Source organism: Hipposideros armiger, unplaced genomic scaffold, assembly GCF_001890085.2.
Source record: "Hipposideros armiger isolate ML-2016 unplaced genomic scaffold, ASM189008v1 scaffold_138, whole genome shotgun sequence".
In the NCBI taxonomy this organism is placed as follows: Eukaryota; Metazoa; Chordata; class Mammalia; order Chiroptera; family Hipposideridae; genus Hipposideros; species Hipposideros armiger.
This window is the reverse complement of record NW_017731488.1, coordinates 2,089,183-2,105,604: the sequence shown is the minus strand read 5'-3', so window position 1 is coordinate 2,105,604 and position 16,422 is coordinate 2,089,183. Positions and strand designations below refer to the sequence as shown.

The following is a 16,422-nucleotide window of genomic DNA, read 5'->3' as shown; positions in this document are numbered from 1 at the left end:
TCTTGTCTCAGGGCTCTGAACATCATCTCCTCTCCAGACTGAGGCCATCAAACCTACTCTCCTGCCACCCCTCTTTCCTGAGACCCTGGACACTCCTACTGTATGTTCCGTACCCTCTTAGGCACGTCCTGAGGCCTGCTCCCACTGCTCCCTGATGTCACTGCTCCCACTCTCACCCCAGCACCGTATATCTGGTGGCTCTAAGTCCCTTTGCATGAGATTCTACCTTAAAAAACAATCATCAGAACTGCTCTCATGACTTTTACCTGCCGATATGGAAGATGTCCAGAGGGACCTGGAGAAAAATTTGAATTGGTGCAGAGAGCAGAAGGGAGCAAGCATCTGGATAACTTCTAAGTGACTAGGTAGGACTGAGTTATTTCTGTCTCTTTTTCCCGAGGCTGTGAGCATTTGAGGGCAGAGAAAAGGATTACTCGTCTGTCTGTCACCTTGGTGCCTGATGTATAGTTAGCACTCAGAAAAATATCTGATCAATGAATAAGATTCCTGGCTTTGCCACTTACTTTTTTTGACTTTGAATAAAGTCCTTATTTGACTCCAATGTCAAAATCTGTAAAATGAGGGGATTGGACTATGTTTTAAGGGGGCCCTTTTAGCATTAAAGTGACATTAGTGGGCAAGGGATGGAGGGACAGGCTAGCCAGGGTGGGGGTCTCAAGGTCTCCAGAAATAGGCTGTGCTCAGGTCTGAGGCAGAGGGATTGGCTCAGAGAGAGGGGCTGCCCAGGACTCAGAGGAGGGATGGACCTGATAATAGTCATTGAGGGGACCCTGGCTATTAACCCCACAAATCCCAGTGGCCCATTCTCTGGGTCCCATCCCTGGCCCACTAGCCTGGTGTGGGAGGAGACTCATTTCTGGAGGAAACTCTGGGTACCCAGTCCTCCCCCAAGTCTGCCCACGAACAGGCTGTTCTTGTTTACGACCCCCATCCCAGGGGAACAGCGATTGCTCATTCCTACATGTGATTTGAGAGGCCGGTCTTGCAGGCCTGGAGGAAACTCAAGCCCTGCCAGCCGCGCTGGCACCGGAATGCTCAGCTGGTCCCCTCCTGGGGCTCATGTGACCGGGGTCCAGCTATAAATATCGGAGGGGCCTCAGACCCAGACAGAATTCGTGTGCCGACAGGAGAAGACCAGGACGCTCCAGGCGGGTGTTTTGTGACAAAGGCAAGATCCCAGGTCTACTCAGAGAGAAGCAGGTAAAGGAGGCAACCAGGTGAACCCCATACCTCCCAACAGTATGGATTATAAATCGAGCCTGATCCAGGATGGGAACCCCCTGGAGAACCTGGAGAAGCAGTTAATCTGTCCCATCTGCCTGGAGATGTTTACCAAGCCAGTGGTCATCCTGCCGTGTCAGCATAACCTCTGCCGGAAGTGTGCCAACGACATCTTCCAGGTTAGTTCTGGGCATGGCCTAGTCCTGGGGGCCCAGGTGGCTGCTCAGTTTTCCTGTGACGAAAGCTCATCTCTCTTTGGCCAGGACTCTTCTAAACTGGGCCGGTTCTTTCCCCTGCAAAGTCAGCCCCTGCAAAGGCCACCGGACAGGGCTGAGCGGGGCTGGGGAGCAGCTCTGGCTGCCCGTTCCTTTTGCATGACACATATTTCTCCTCCCCACCCTGCCTGCAGCTCCGCCACCAGCCACCTCTGCCCTGAGCACCGCAGTTGACTCTTCAATCAGGAGTCAAATGCCTCAAGTGATAAGTGAGGGAGGCAGGCAGAGAGGAGAGAGAAACCAGACCCCTGGGGCTGGAGCCAGCTCTCTGGTGGCAGGTGGCCCAGAGCTGTAGGAGGAGGGTGCCCCGGAGGCACTAGGCAGTAGAGGCAGCTTCCCTTTCCAGGCTGTTCCCTCTAATGTAGGGCAGGAGGGGCTCCATCTCCCTAAGAAAGGAGTGAGAGTGGATATCCTGGCTGGGAGGCGGGACGCAAGGATCCCCAGAAGCACTTTAAAAAATGTCCTGTCACTACTTGATCTTTAAAGTAGCAGCCCTAGGAGCTGGCTCTAATTATAATGCCCATTTGATGAACAGGCAAACTGAGGTGTGGAGACATAAGGTTGCTTGCCCAAAGTCATTCAGAGAATAACTGCGACTCGAACCCAGGCCTGCTGACTCCCAAACCTGTCGATTGCATAGTTGCTTCTCAGGTGCTCCCTGTGTAAGCACGCTGCCTCTCCTCTCAGGATAGGGGCTCCAGGTCACGTGGTTTGAAAGAAATGGTTGGGGTACGCAGCGGGAAAGATAATCGGAGATTAGAAAGGGCAGGTGCTGAGGAGGGAGCGCAGGCCTCATCTCTCCCTTGCCACCCACAGGCCGCAAATCCCTACTGGACCAACCGGGGTGGCTCGATGTCCATGTCTGGAGGCCGTTTCCGCTGCCCCTCCTGCCGCCATGAGGTGATCATGGATCGTCACGGAGTGTACGGCCTGCAGAGAAATCTGCTGGTGGAGAACATCATTGACATCTACAAGCAGGAGTGCTCAAGGTCAGTTTCCCGGCTGCTGGGAGCCCGTCCTTCCTCCTCAGCCATTCTGTACCCAGCTTTCCAGACTTCTTCCTCCTTCATCTGCTTGGGATCCTGTCCCCTAGTGGGACGCAGGAACAGAGGCTAACTCTACCCCCAACCCTGATCCTCCGTGTCACTCAGTGAGTGGAAAGGGGCCCAGCCTGCCCTCCTGAAAAATACTGAGATAGGAACCAGGGGAAAGATGAGATATGACAGGGAGAGAGAGAGGCCCTGGGGCCGGCTAAGTGGCCCTGATAAGCAGAGACAGCGCCCAGTGAGAACATAGTCAGTTTCTCTATAGTCATAACAACTGCTATGGTCCCATGTGCCAGGAGGCACAGCGCCAGGTTTGGTAAACGCTTCCTCCTGCTGGTTCACAACGACCCTATGGATCAGGCATGACGTTTATCACCCCCATTTCACAGATGAAGAAGCTGAGGCTCAGAGAGGTGAAGTCCTCTCTGAATGACCCAAGTTTTCCCAGCTGGGAAGTGGAAGCGCTGGGAGTGGGCCCTGTGGAGATCCGGCTCCTGGTCTCCCGGATTGTAGAGTAGCAGCTCCGTCTCAGGCAGAGTTTGTGAGTGGTGGAGGTTGTGTAGTGTTTGGCCTCAAACTGGAGAGAGACATAACTACCAGAGAGATCTTTACCAATCAGGACATCACAGACATTATCACCAAGTTCTGCCCCAGGAAAGGCGACAGACCAGTCCTAATGAGAAAAAGTCCTGGCCTGGGGAAGTGTGTTTGCTAGTCTGACTCTATTACTGATGTGCTGTAGGATCCTGGGTAAGTCTTTGGGCCTTCGTGTCCCGTNGTATGTATGTATGCACAGAATGCTTATTGGGGTATGTTTTTGCTTTATTTTTTAGTAAGCTTTTTCTTTAAGTGTAATACACATTCAGAACAGTGCACAATTCATATGTGTACAGTTCAAAGCATCTTCACAAAGCGAGTAGGTCTGCATAACCCACACCCAGGTCAAGAGCAGATCATTACTAGCACCCTTGGAGCCCTGCTTACACCGGCTTCCAACTCCCTCTCCCCCCACACCGACGTTAACACTATCCTGACTCCTAACACCAGAGGGAGGCAACTTTCCCTACCCCAGTTGTTCCACCTTCTTCCAGATACCACCCCCACCCCTCACCACCCGCTCCCACCACAACCACACACACACCCAGTGAGCTCATGGTCTTGGGCTAAAATGGGACAGAAATGATACTTTGCTCAGGAAGACCTCTTGGATTTGTTCATTCTCATTGCTGTATAGTATTCGCTATGTGACCACACAACAATTTATTTATTTGTTCTATTGTTTAGGGTTGCTTCCAAAGTTTTGCTACTACAAACAATATTGCAAAAAACATCCTTGTATGTAAATAGACCTAAATATCTGAATATCTATCTATTTCTAGCTAGCTAACTACCTGTATCTTTTGGCATCATCTTCTAGGTTTCTGATAAGATAGATTACTCAGAGTATAACTGCTGAGTCACATGTATGAATATTTTACATTTGAGTTTGTCAAATTGCACCCCCACCCCCAAGGCCAAGAGTAGCAGCAGTGTCCATTGCCCTACACCTTCACCAACCTTGGCTATTATTAATCTTTAATATTTTGTCTGTCCGATAGAAGAAAAATCAGATTTTATTGTGGTTTTAATGAGATTTTTAACATGCGTGAGGACAAGCACCTTGTTTTGTTTCTTTCTGTTTGGTGGGGAGGGGACATTGGCATTTATTCTTTTGTGAATTGCTTTTTGTTTCCTTTGCTTGTTTTTAAAACTTTAGTGTATTGTGGGGATTGACTCTTCGTCTTCACCAGTGTTTCTACTGTTTTTCTCCCAAGAGTCACTTGTTTTTTAGCTCTGTTTATGGAGCAACTGCCAGTTTAAATATAGTTTGTTTTCCTCCTGCTTACTGCTTATGATCTGGATCATCCGAGGGTGTGAGCGTTCAAGCTGGTGGGGGTGGGGNAAAAGTCCTGGCCTGGGGAAGTGTGTTTGCTAGTCTGACTCTATTACTGATGTGCTGTAGGATCCTGGGTAAGTCTTTGGGCCTTCGTGTCCCGTATGCAGAGGGGACAGTAAAATTTGTTATTGTGACTATCGAAACAGGATTTTGATGGGAAATGTTAAACATATCAAGTATTAATTGAGCACCTACTGTATGTAGGCACTGTACTAAGTATTTTCCACGCATTATCCCTATTTAATTCTCACAGTAATCCTGTAAGACATTCTTACCCTCATTTTAGCATGAGGAAATGGAGGCTCAGAGAGGGTCACAAGTTTATCCAAGGCCACTCAGCTTTCAAGTGGTAAAACTGAAAAACACAATACAAACAAACAAAAGTGGTGAAACTGAGAGGGAGCCTGTCTGACTGACTCCATGATGAACATTCCTAACTGCTGTTGTCTCTCAGGTTGCCAGGGCTCAACACTACAAAAATGTGAATGTATTGTTCATCATTATAATCATAATAAAATCAACATGGCACCAAAATATTAGCCCACTCGGTGTCGCCCTATAAAGACCATGTTGTGTTTGAACCCTTCAAGGCCTTTCCTCATAGCTGGATGACAAGGATAGGCGCCTTGTTGAGGGTCTGCCCTGTGCCAGGCTCAACACATTCATTACAGACAACTGTTGCCATGATCCCAGGAGCCCTGGGAAGAAACCGAGGCTCAGAGAGGTGAAAGCACTTGTCCAAGGTCACAGAATGAATAAATGCAGAACAATCTGGATTCGAACCCAGATGCTAAAGCCTGGACTTGGGAGGTGCCCACTATATTAGAGGCTGGGAAATCAGAGGTAGTGTAGACATGGTGTTGGCTCTAAATGAGTGTATAGTCTAGCTGGGGAGGTAAGACCTTGACACCCCCCCTCCCCCCCCGCTCCCAAGTTGAATCTCAGGTAGGAAGTGACAAATTTCCTGAGAAAATCATAGATAACATGCCAGAGACCCTACGTGGAGAGAGAGGCAAAGGGAGAAAGACGTTCTAAGAATATGTGTTTGGGAAGAAAGAGAAGGAAGAGATTGGGCCCTGGGAAGAACCTCTGGACTAGAAGTTAAGGCTTGTGCTGGGCTGTTGGGCAGCCCTGAGCTGCCCGTGCACTAGCTGTGGGACTTAGGGCACACACACTGCTTCTTTCTCTGAGCCCTGGGACACCCTCATGGTGTGCTTATTTATTTATTTTTCTCTACCTGTATTTAATGAGCACCTCTTCTGTGCCAAGCACTGTACACTGCAGAATGAAGAGAATAGGCAAGTTTGCTTGCTTTGATGGAGGCTACAGTCTGGTGGATTAAATATAGAATTCAGTGGGGCCATGAGTATAAATTGCCTCACTCACAGCCCAGCCTGCAGAAACCAAGAGCCATGGTGACTATAATTAGAGCAAATGAATTCTAGCCTCCCCTGCCCTGATTTGCTGGGCGACCTTGGGCAAGTCAATTCACCTTCCTGGAGCCCAGTTTCCTCTTCTTGAAAATGTCTCCAGATCTGACTCTGGGATTCTACCACCCTTCCCCTGTCCGGGCCAATTCCATCCCCGGAGTTTGAGTCCTAGGATGTAGGGACAACCTTGGTGTCATTGGCTTCCCTGGTCCTGGGTCCCCAGAGGATATAAAGAGAAGGATTAGGGACAGCCAGCCACTGAGAACTCAAGTCATAGATCTAGGGCGGAGCTGTGATTGGAGCTTGGGTTGGAGACGGGGCCTCGGGACCCCCACCCCATGACGTATGACTCTTGCCCACTTCAGTCGGCCTCTGCAGAAGGGCAGCAGCCCAATGTGCAAGGAGCATGAAGACGAGAAAATCAACATCTACTGCCTCACGTGTGAGATGCCCACATGCTCCATGTGCAAGGTGTTTGGGGTCCACAAGGCCTGCGAGGTGGCCCCGCTGCAGAGTGTCTTCCAGGGACAAAAGGTATTGGCCTGAGCCACTTTCACCCCCAGCCGGGGCCTGCTGGGTCTGGCCTGATGATTCTGGATGCGGATTTGATCCCTGTAGATCTGCTGAGCCGGCCTTTCAGTAATGGTCCCTCTGGAGGGACTTCCCAGACCACAGGGACAGCAGCCCTTGCCTTCCTGGGGGAGGCAGCTGAGCTCATGGGTTATACTTAGATCCACTTGAGAGCACCTGGGTGTGGCCACAAGAGAGAGACTAGACCCCAGAGCCAGGCCACCAGGGGCTCTCTCAGGCCATGACTTCTATATCATAGTGTGCTTTGGGCCTCTTTCTGTGCTGGTCACCTCTCCTGTTCAAATTCTTGTCCCCTGGAGAGGGCCCAGAATTCTCTCCCTGCGCCCCTGACCCTGTGGGAGACGTACTATCCTGTCCATGCAGTAAGCTGTGGCCCCTCTTTCCATAGTCTTTCTTACCCTCCTCCCAATCTTCTCTTTATTTCTCTCTCTTTTAGAACTCCCAACTCTATTTCTTTTCTTCTTTCCTAGAAACAAGCCTCTCCTATGCTAGTACCTTGCTGTGTATTTTGGGCAGCTCACTTCCCCTCTCTGTGCTTCATCCATAAAATAAGAGAAACAGTATCTCTGATAGTCTCTGCTCTGGACCTGAGCTGCACCTCAGAGAAAGGGGCCAGACAGCTACTGGAGGCTCTGTATTAGCAGAGAGGGGAGTGAGGGTGCCATTTTGCTGCCAACTCCTGAAAGGGCAGGCCCTGAGGCTATTTCTGTCTCTCTTCTCCTTATCCCCCACCCCTTCCTCTCATCTAGACTGAACTGAGTAACTGTATCTCCATGCTGGTGGCTGGGAATGACCGCGTACAGACAATCATCAATCAGCTAGAGGACTCCTGTCGAGTGACTAAGGTGAGGGGACAGAAGAATTGTGCCCAGGGGAGGGGGTGGGGGTGTGTGAAGCCCCCACTGCAGCCTGGTCTCTGGGGCGCAGGCTCACCCATGGGTTGTGACTAAAGGTTGGGGCCTGAAGCAGGGATGGTTGGGAGAGACTGACTAATCCATTAATCCACTCATTCAGCAAATACTTCTTCAGCACAGCTGTGTGTCAGGCCCTGCCAAAGGTGCTGGGGATGGGATGGTGAACAAGGCAGATCCAGTCCCTGACCTCAGGACGGGTCCCACCAATAATTCCCAGTTGTTTTGTTTTGTTTTTGTTTTTTTTCACTGGTAGTTTTTTAGAGCATTGTTCTCTGGTATGCTATAGACCAAGGCTTCAGACTTTAAAGTGCATACAAATCACCTTTCGGTCTTGTTAAAATTCAAGTTCTGAATCAGTAGGTCTGGAATGAGGCATGAGAGCCTGCATTTCTAACACGCTCTTGGGGTTTGCCCAAGTGGCTGGTCCATAGACCACACTTTAAGTAGCAAGACTGCAGAGGCAGAAGGAAACTTTTCTATTTCTGCAAAAGGATTTTCTATCTCCACTTGGGGGTGGGGACCTGGAGATGAGATGGGGGGATGGGATCATCATATTGCTGGTGGACAAAGAGTTATATGGGAGATAGGTTCCAAGGAAGGAGGGGGACATTGTTACCACCCATGAGGAGCTCCCAAACTGATAGAGGTAACTAGAGCCCTCAGTCTGATGAGATGCTAATTATACACATCTTACAGGTAAGGAAACTAAAATGTAGCATCTGTGTTGGAGAGAAGGGAGGCTCAATGAGGAGGCCAGTAGGGGAGCTGCTTCTCCACCTCTGCTAGGACCAAAGGATGCACAGCTTTTTGAATCCAGTGTTAATCCTAAGATGGGGGGAGGAGTGTGACTCGGGGGCACATAAGAGGCCCAGAATATATATCATCCCATTTGACCCTAGAGTCTCTTTTTCTTTTTAAGTCATTTTTTTAAATTTTTATTTTTTATTGAGGAACAGTGTGCTTTTCCAGGACCCATCAGCTCCAAGTCAAGTAGTTGTTTCAGTCTAGTTGTGGAGGGCGCAGCTCAATGGCCCATGTGGGGATCGAACCGGCAACCTTGGTGTTATGAGCACTGCGCTCTAACCAACTGAGCTAACCGGCCGCCCCTAGAATCTCTATTTTTGAGAAAAAAGGTTGCTTTCTCCATGATGCCAGACTCCAAACATGTAGTCAGTAGGTATGAAACCATGGCAAGTGCTAAGCCTTCATTTCATCTTCTGTAAAATGGGGGTGCTGTGAGACCTTTTCCAGCTTTAGATTCTTTGTTTCTAGCACACCCATCCCAAGAAGGAAATGTTGGGAATAGGGAGGAGGACCCCAAAAGATGTGACCCCACAATATCTGTCCCCAGGAGAACAGCCATCGGGTGAAGGAGGAGCTGAGTCAGAAGTTTGATGTGCTGTATGCCATCCTGGATGAGAAGAAGAGTGAGTTGCTGCAGCGGGTCACGCGGGAGCAGGAGGAGAAACTCAGCTTCACCGAGGCCCTCATCCAGCAATACCGGGAGCAACTGGACAAATCCACTAAGCTGGTGGAGACAGCCATCCAGTCTCTGGACGAGCCTGGTGGAGCCATCTTCCTCTTGGTAAGCAGGATTGGGAGGATGTGGGCAGAGTCACTTCAATGCCACAGCTCTGTCTAAGGTTCAAGGNGGCGGACTTCCCAGGACTTGGGTTTTTATCCCTTCTCTAGAATGGGCTGTTTCCCTAAGGGCGTGGGACCACTTGATTGGTACATGTGATTGACAAGAGGTACTGCGCAGGTGCGAGTGAGTCGTCTGCTCTAGTTGGGTATTTTGCACCCATTTGTTTTCCCGCAGGGGTAGGTAATTATAATACAAAGGGGGAGTTTTGGGTATAGAGGGGATGTCCCCTTGGCAGTCGCACTCTGTGGGACGTGCAGGAATGCAGAGACCCAATGCCTGCCTCTAACTGTCTACCTAGTTTTCCCATTGAGAGACGTGATCCCCATAAAATCTCTATGGGAAGCTGAGGGACAGAAGGTCTCTTCTTCTGTATCTGCTTCCTGCTGGTCAGGAGTGTAGAGTTGTCCCTGCCTATTGGGGGATTCACAGAACTCTCACCCTAGCTGATCTCAGATGAGAGGAAGGGGTCTCGAGCTCCGCATGGAAGACTGTGTTGGCCTCTTTGGTTGTGACTGGCAATCTTGTTGGGGTATCCTCTGTATCCCCAAGGTCCCTGAATGAGGAAAAATAGATTTTAATTAATAAATCTGTTAACTCTCATGAAGCCTATGGCCATTCAGCCAGTTACTCAGGTGGCGTCAGTTGTCTGGGCCCAGAATGGGTTTGGCATTTACCTTACTGGCCTGGGGGGATATTAGGAAGTCGCAGGCTTTCAAGTAGTTATCTGAAGCAGGGGTAGGAGACTTCTATTGTTTAGGATTCAGAAACTGATTTACAAAGCAGTTAAGAAGCTGGGTGATAGGAGAATTCCAGGATTCAGGCTAGGAGCAATCTTTAGCCTAGGAGTCACAGACTGGTGAGAAGAGGAATCACAGCCGGGGACTAAGAAACTAGAAAGGAGACTAACATTTCTATACTTAACCTTTCTATAGGAAAGAAAACTTAAAAGTCTTTGGGGTGGGGGTGGGGGGACACTCTCCTGGTTGGTAACACTTTCTCCAGGTAGTACTGAGACTGTTGGTCATTAGACTATAGCAGGAAAACCAAGGAGCCTGAGGTCAAGGTTTTCCATACTTTAGAGTCCAGAAGTGGAAAAGCTAAACCTAGGCAGGTGTGCTGCTGCCACCATCACTCCTTGCACTTAGTCTCCTAACAAGATGACTCTTGTTTGGGGGACAGATTCAAGGAGTCCCTCCTTGTCACCAGTGGTGTGAGCTTTTGTTTCCGTAAGGAGCCATTCCCAAGCCATGTCCCCCACGACCAACAGCATTGGGGATGATGGAGTGATTTGCTAGGGAGGTCGCCAATCCCAAGTGCTTTCTATATATAGTGCATCTATCAGAGGCCAGCCTTGGGGCCACAGGGCCCCGACCCACGGAAACCCCTGTGGAAGGACTCAGCTTGGAGAGGGTGGGCCAANGGAGAGGGTGGGTTATAGATGAAATAAGATTGGGGACATGTTACGGATTAAAGCTGGGTTTGGTTACATGAGTTCATTATACTATTCTCTCTACTTTCATATGTTTGAAATTATCAACAAACAGTAAAAGGTATAAATGAGGAAACTTGCGGAGAGGGAAGCAGTAAAGTGTAGTAGTTAAAAGCTCTGGTCCTCCACAACTAGGCTGAAGAACAAAAGGACAGCAACTTGTCCATTCCCCTTCCTCCAATTCCCCAGTGCTGTTCCCATCCCCCAATAAAAATCTTTAAAAAAAAATTTTAAATAAATAAATAATAAACAAACAAACAAACAAACAAATAAATAAATAAATAAAAGCTCTGGGCTCAGGGGCCGGCTGAGTGGCTCAGTTGGTTAACTGCGGTTCGATGCCTGGCCCCAGCTGAGCTGCCGCTGAACTGCCAACAGGTGGCAGGATGGCACAGCTAAAAAAAAAAAAAAAAGTCTCTGGGCTCAGATGCAACATTGATATTCCAAGTTAGTCTCCTCATCTGTCAGTCCATAGCTTTATAGTATGTTCAGTAACTGGTAATGATACTGGTTTATAACCTCCTGCTTCTAATGCTGGCTCTGCCACTCACTGGCTGGGGTACTTTGGTCAAGTGACTTAACCTCTCTGAGCCTCTGTAGCTCAGCTGCAAACCAGGGGAAATCATGACCCCTGCTGCACTGAGTTATTCTGAGGACTGAACAAGAGGATGGATGGAGAGGGCTTCTTAGCACAGTGCCTGGCATGCAAATAGGCACCCAATACATTCTTTAGTGTTAGGAGCACAGGTTTAGGAGTCAGGCTACCTTAGCTCGGCTCTGCCACTTGTGGCTGTGTAACTTTGGCCAAGCCATTGACTCTCTGAATCTCGCTTCCTCCTGGGAAAAATGAAGATCATAATACCTCCCTTGCAGGGCTGTTGTGAGGATTAAATGACAGGACATGTTTTGATGCCCAGCATGGCCCATGTGGGAATTACCACTCCCCGCCCCTTGACTTTCAGCAGTGCTGGCCTTGCCAGCTCCCAGGCTGGAGTTGGTCCCACTGTCCATTTGCTTGGCTTTTGCACCTGGACTGCCAAGTGTGGCTGGAGAAAGTCAACAGAACCATGTGAATGGCTCCTCACAAATGGCAAATCTATGTTGGGAAACATCAGCAAGGCTCTTCTGCTCCCAGACAGCCCTTCCACCCCGTTCCAGGGCACTTCCTCCTGTGTGTCACAGGGGCAGGTCCAAACTTTCCCCACCACCCATTCATGCTACCCTTGCCCAGCCTCAGCCTTAGTGGTTGACCTTGACTGTCTTGACGGAGGTCACCAATAGGAACACCTTTCTCTCAGCCTCCCAACACTCCTGATTCTTACTTTCATCTTTTCCTCACTGCTCTCCTCCCATCTCAAAAGTTGGCGTGTCCCTGTCCTTCCCAAGGCTTTAGAATTTACTCTTATCACCTGCCCCCCAATCTTCCGGCACTTTCTCTTCACTGGTTGCACCATCTCAGCCAAAAAAACCCCCAAAACTTAGTCAAGTACGTTGCTCTCCCCAAGCCTGACAGTGACCCTGCTGTTCCCTTGTGCACTCATTTAAGAAACATCTGTTAAGTGCCTACCATGTGCCAGGCACTGGAGGTACAGACATGAAGAGAGAGAGTCTTTGTCCTTAAAGCCTTCAAAGTTCAGGGACACAGTCAGACTCACAGATGGGAGAATGACAAGCGAGACGTAAAGATGGATCTGTACTCCCTGCTGAGGTTTACTGGGTGTGCAGTGGGAGCCCAAGAATGGCTCTCACTTTCTGGTCTGCGCAAATGGGCGGATGCTGGTGCTGTTCACTGAGACGTGAAACAAGGAAAAGGGAAGGAGCTCGGTGTGGGGGGAGATGGTGTGTTCTGTTTGGGGTAGGATGCGTCTGAGGTGCTGTTGGAACATCCCAGTAAACATCTCCAACAAGTCTTCAGTGTAAGGGAGAGAGCGGCCTGAACTGGAATTAGACATTTGAGGATCGTAAGCAGGAAGGAGTTGGACTCACGAATGTATATAGAGTGCTCTCTGCTGCAGGTGACAGGATAATTACACTATGACGACATGTGTTATGTCGCATCTTAAATAGTGAAGAGGTAGGCAGTTCCAGGGGTGGGTAACCTGGCAGCACAACGATGGCGCCAAGGACCCCAGTGCTTTCTTCAGTTCCTCTGTGAGCAGATTTCTCCCGAGACTTGTCCTCTCTTGGTTGCAAGATGAAATGATGCATACAACCCCATTCAAAGGCAAGAATGAAGCTTTCTTCTTGTGCTTGACTTTTTATTAGGGAGGAAATCTTTTAAAGGAGAATGGGATTATCATGACAGGCGTAAGCCTTTGTCTCTGGTGGCAGTGGAGAGGCCCACCTTCCTGGAGAACAATGCTGCCTGAACAAAACTGAGGTCATGTGAGCAGGGACGAGGGAGAGCCTCTTGGATGTTCCTCTTCCTGCAGCTCCTGACTGGCCTGGCATTGTTGACCTATATAGTGCAGTAGAGACGTGAGGAGCTTGGGCTCCTGAATCAAGCATGTCTGGGCTCCTGTCCTAGAGCCACTTTTTGCAAGCTGTGTGACCTCATACAAGTTATTTTATCTCTCTGTGCCTGAGTTTCCTCATCTGTGGAATGAGGATTGTGATACTATGATTTATAATGAGAAATATGTATTTGGTCTTCACCCATTTCTGGCTCGCTGCTCCCTAAACCCTTGTAATTTCCTAGGTGGTGAGAGTGATGAAGGTGTCTTTTGTTATGTGATTGAGGTGACTGAGAGCACTCAAGGAGGGGGGCTGGCTGCCAGGAAAACCAACCATGTGATTAGAAGGTTGGAAATTTCAGTCCCATCTTCCCCTGATTCTGGGAAGGGAAGAGGGGCTGGAGGTTGAATCAATCACCAATGGCCAATGATTTAATCAACCATGCCTAGGTAATGAAGCCTCTGCAAAAACTCAAGAGGCTGTGGTTTGGAGAGCTTCTGGGCTGGTGACCACATGGAGGTCCTCAGAGAATGGTGCCCCTTCCCATGTACCTTGTCCTGTGCATTTTTTCCATCTGGTTGCTCCTGAATTATATCCTTTTATAATAAGTCCTTGATCTATTAAGTAAAATATTTCTCTGAGTTCTGTGAGCCATTCTAGCAAATCAATAGAACCCGAGAAGAGGGGGTCATGGGAACCTCCACTCTATAGCCAGGTGGTCAGAAGCACAGTTAAGAAGAGCCTGGGCTTTTGGCTGGTGTCTGAAGTAGAGGGCGGTCTTGTGGGACTGAGCCCTTTACCTGTGGAATCTGATGCTATCACCTGGGTAGATAGCATCAGAATTGAGTTGAATTTTTGGACACCCTGCTGGTGTCTGAGAATTGTTTGTTGGTGTGCGGGGAGCCCTATGTCCCTTATGTTGGAATTGGGTTCAAGGAACCCTTTTCAGGGATATATAATAATACCAGGGATTCCCAAAAAAATGTATACAAGTGAACGCTTTGGTCAACGTTGTTCAAGCAGTAGTTCGCCGTAATCAGAAGTGTCTGGACGCTGATGGTAACCACTTTGAGCACCTCTTGTAATTGCAGAAGTTAAACATGACTTGTGTTCATCTTTTGTTATTGGTATATATTGAGTATTACAATTTTGATACAATTTTCCTTTCTTAAAATGTGTATCCATTCTTTTCGCACCCTCTGTAGTTCTTACGTTGTTGAGATGATGAAATGAAATGATGCACACAAAGTACTTAGCACAGTGTCTGGCACATAGTAAGTGCTCAGCGAACACTAGCCATTAATCTTTGAGGGGGACCACCCTGTCCTTGAAATTCCCCAGCTCCTTGTCTTCTAGGCCCCCTTCTCTTTCCCTGACTGGTCTCCCTCTTCTTTGCCCTCTTACTTCCTCCCCTTCCCAAGGTTAGCTTCTTTTCCCCTCACTACTCACTAGGTCTTGTCTCAGGGCTCTGAACATCATCTCCTCTCCAGACTGAGGCCATCAAACCTACTCTCCTGCCACCCCTCTTTCCTGAGACCCTGGACACTCNACCCTTCCAAAGCTAAGGTAGTCTAGAGTGGATCAGACTGTGTGAACAGTGTGATGTTGTAAAGACCTGCACTGCCTCCCATAATCTCCTTCTGCCTCAGTTTCCTCATAGGGAAATGGCGAGAGAACTAACAGCTACCATTTATTGAGCACTTTTTATGCCCCAGGCACTAAACACTTGACATAAATTCCATCATTTAATACAACTGCAAGAGGTGGTTTCTGTTGTCATGTTCATTGTGTACTTGGGGAAATAAAGCCAAGGGAGAGTGAGAGGTCTGCGGGAGGCCACGCAGATGCCACCGGGAGGCCATCTGGCTCACAAGACCCTTGTGAGGATTTTATGAGACAATGTGTGTCTGGTGCTTAGCACAACACTTGGCACATAATGAGTCCTCAGCAAATGCTGCTATGAGTAGTTAATTGTGATAACGATTAAACAACAGCAACAAAATTTCCTGAGTTATGCATGGATCCCAGCTAGGTGACTGGAATTTGGACTATCATTTTGGAGGCATGAATTCTTTCAAGCCTCTCCCCAGACACTGGACTCTGTGGTGACTCCCTCAGGGCCGCAAAGGATTAAGGAAGCATCTTGGGAGAGGGGGTGGGTGACAGTCATCTTCCCTGTTAGAGCCTGAAGTTGGTATCCCAGGAGGTGAAGTGAGGACACAGGTTGCATCTCCCCATCATGGTCTGTCTCTGGGGCTCAGCTTCAGAGAGCTAAGGAGAAGGTGGCCCCAGAAGTGCTCCCCACCCCTCTGTGGGCTGAGGAAAGAGGACAAGTGGACAGGAAGGGCTAGGCAAGCAAATGTCAAAGGCTGGGCAAATTCCTTCAAGACAGGACTCTGATCCCTGAGAATCAAGGCGTTTCTTGTCCCACCTCCACAGGTGATGTTCATCTGTCTATTGAGAGATAGTGTGCCTCCCAAAGTCCCCTCTGGTCACAGGCAGATCAGGTGATAGAAACTACTGCTGCTACTGGAACAAAAAGAGCCTCTTGAACCTCTCTCCTCTGGAGGGTGTGGTGGAAGGAAAGGGAGAGCTGAGAAAGGAGAAAGCCCACCTCTGTGCAGCTTGGGTTTGACAAGCCCATCGCCTCCTGGGCCAGTGATGTCACTGCATGGCCTGTAGAGTCTGACTGGCCATTGGAGGACTTGGATCACTGCTGTCTCCGGTCTGGTTCCCCTTTGAGCAGCTCCTCTGAGAAACATGCCCATCCTAACACTATTGTTCTTTGTCACACACAGATGAGGAAGAAGAAGAGTTTATTGAAGAAGATCAGGAAGAAGAGTCCACAGAGGGGAAGGAAGAAGGTAAGAAATTTGTCTACCTCCATTCTTTCATTCATTCATTCATTCAGCACCATAAGATGCTGACTATGTGCAAAGTGCTGTGCTGGACGTTGGGGATGATGCCCAATATGTGCTCTAAGCCTTTTAAGGGTAAAGTCCTTAATGCTTAAAGAAAAAAAAAACACCAAACTATTCATAATGAAAAGCTCCCATTTTCTATCTAAATGACCTTCCTATATGGAAAGTAATACAGCGTAACAGACGTAAAAGACAGGGCACTCATGAGCCAGGCTTGGTCCATGGAGGTGTTTTGTTTGGCCAGCATAATGTTTACATTTTTAAAAATTAGTTGCCAACATTTTTAAAATTAGATTTTTTTAAAGGATTTTTGAAAAAGGAGATTTCAACTAAGAATCTGGAATTCCACCTTTTTGTGAAAATTTGGAAAGAGCTAACAATGCTGGGATGGCCCTTCTCCCTCGTCCCAGACAGCTGGCGCTGGGCAGTGGCTACCCCTTTTTAATGGGACATGCACGTGCGTTTGACCAGACCCACCA

At 48.7% G+C, this 16,422-nt stretch overlaps 1 protein-coding gene across 1 annotated transcript in view; it reads left to right on the top strand.

The window, feature by feature from the left end:
- Positions 1-1,117: 1,117 nt before the first annotated feature.
- Positions 1,118-16,422, top strand: part of TRIM63 (tripartite motif containing 63) — a 20,537-nt gene continuing 5,232 nt past the window's right edge. Inside the window, exons 1-7 of the mRNA XM_019650116.1 lie at positions 1,118-1,421; positions 2,334-2,506; positions 6,295-6,463; positions 7,270-7,365; positions 8,786-9,070; positions 9,184-9,196; positions 15,821-15,886. Coding sequence (XP_019505661.1) covers positions 1,263-1,421; positions 2,334-2,506; positions 6,295-6,463; positions 7,270-7,365; positions 8,786-9,070; positions 9,184-9,196; positions 15,821-15,886 — 961 coding nt within the window. The 5' untranslated portion in view covers positions 1,118-1,262. The remainder of the gene's footprint in view (positions 1,422-2,333; positions 2,507-6,294; positions 6,464-7,269; positions 7,366-8,785; positions 9,071-9,183; positions 9,197-15,820; positions 15,887-16,422) is intronic.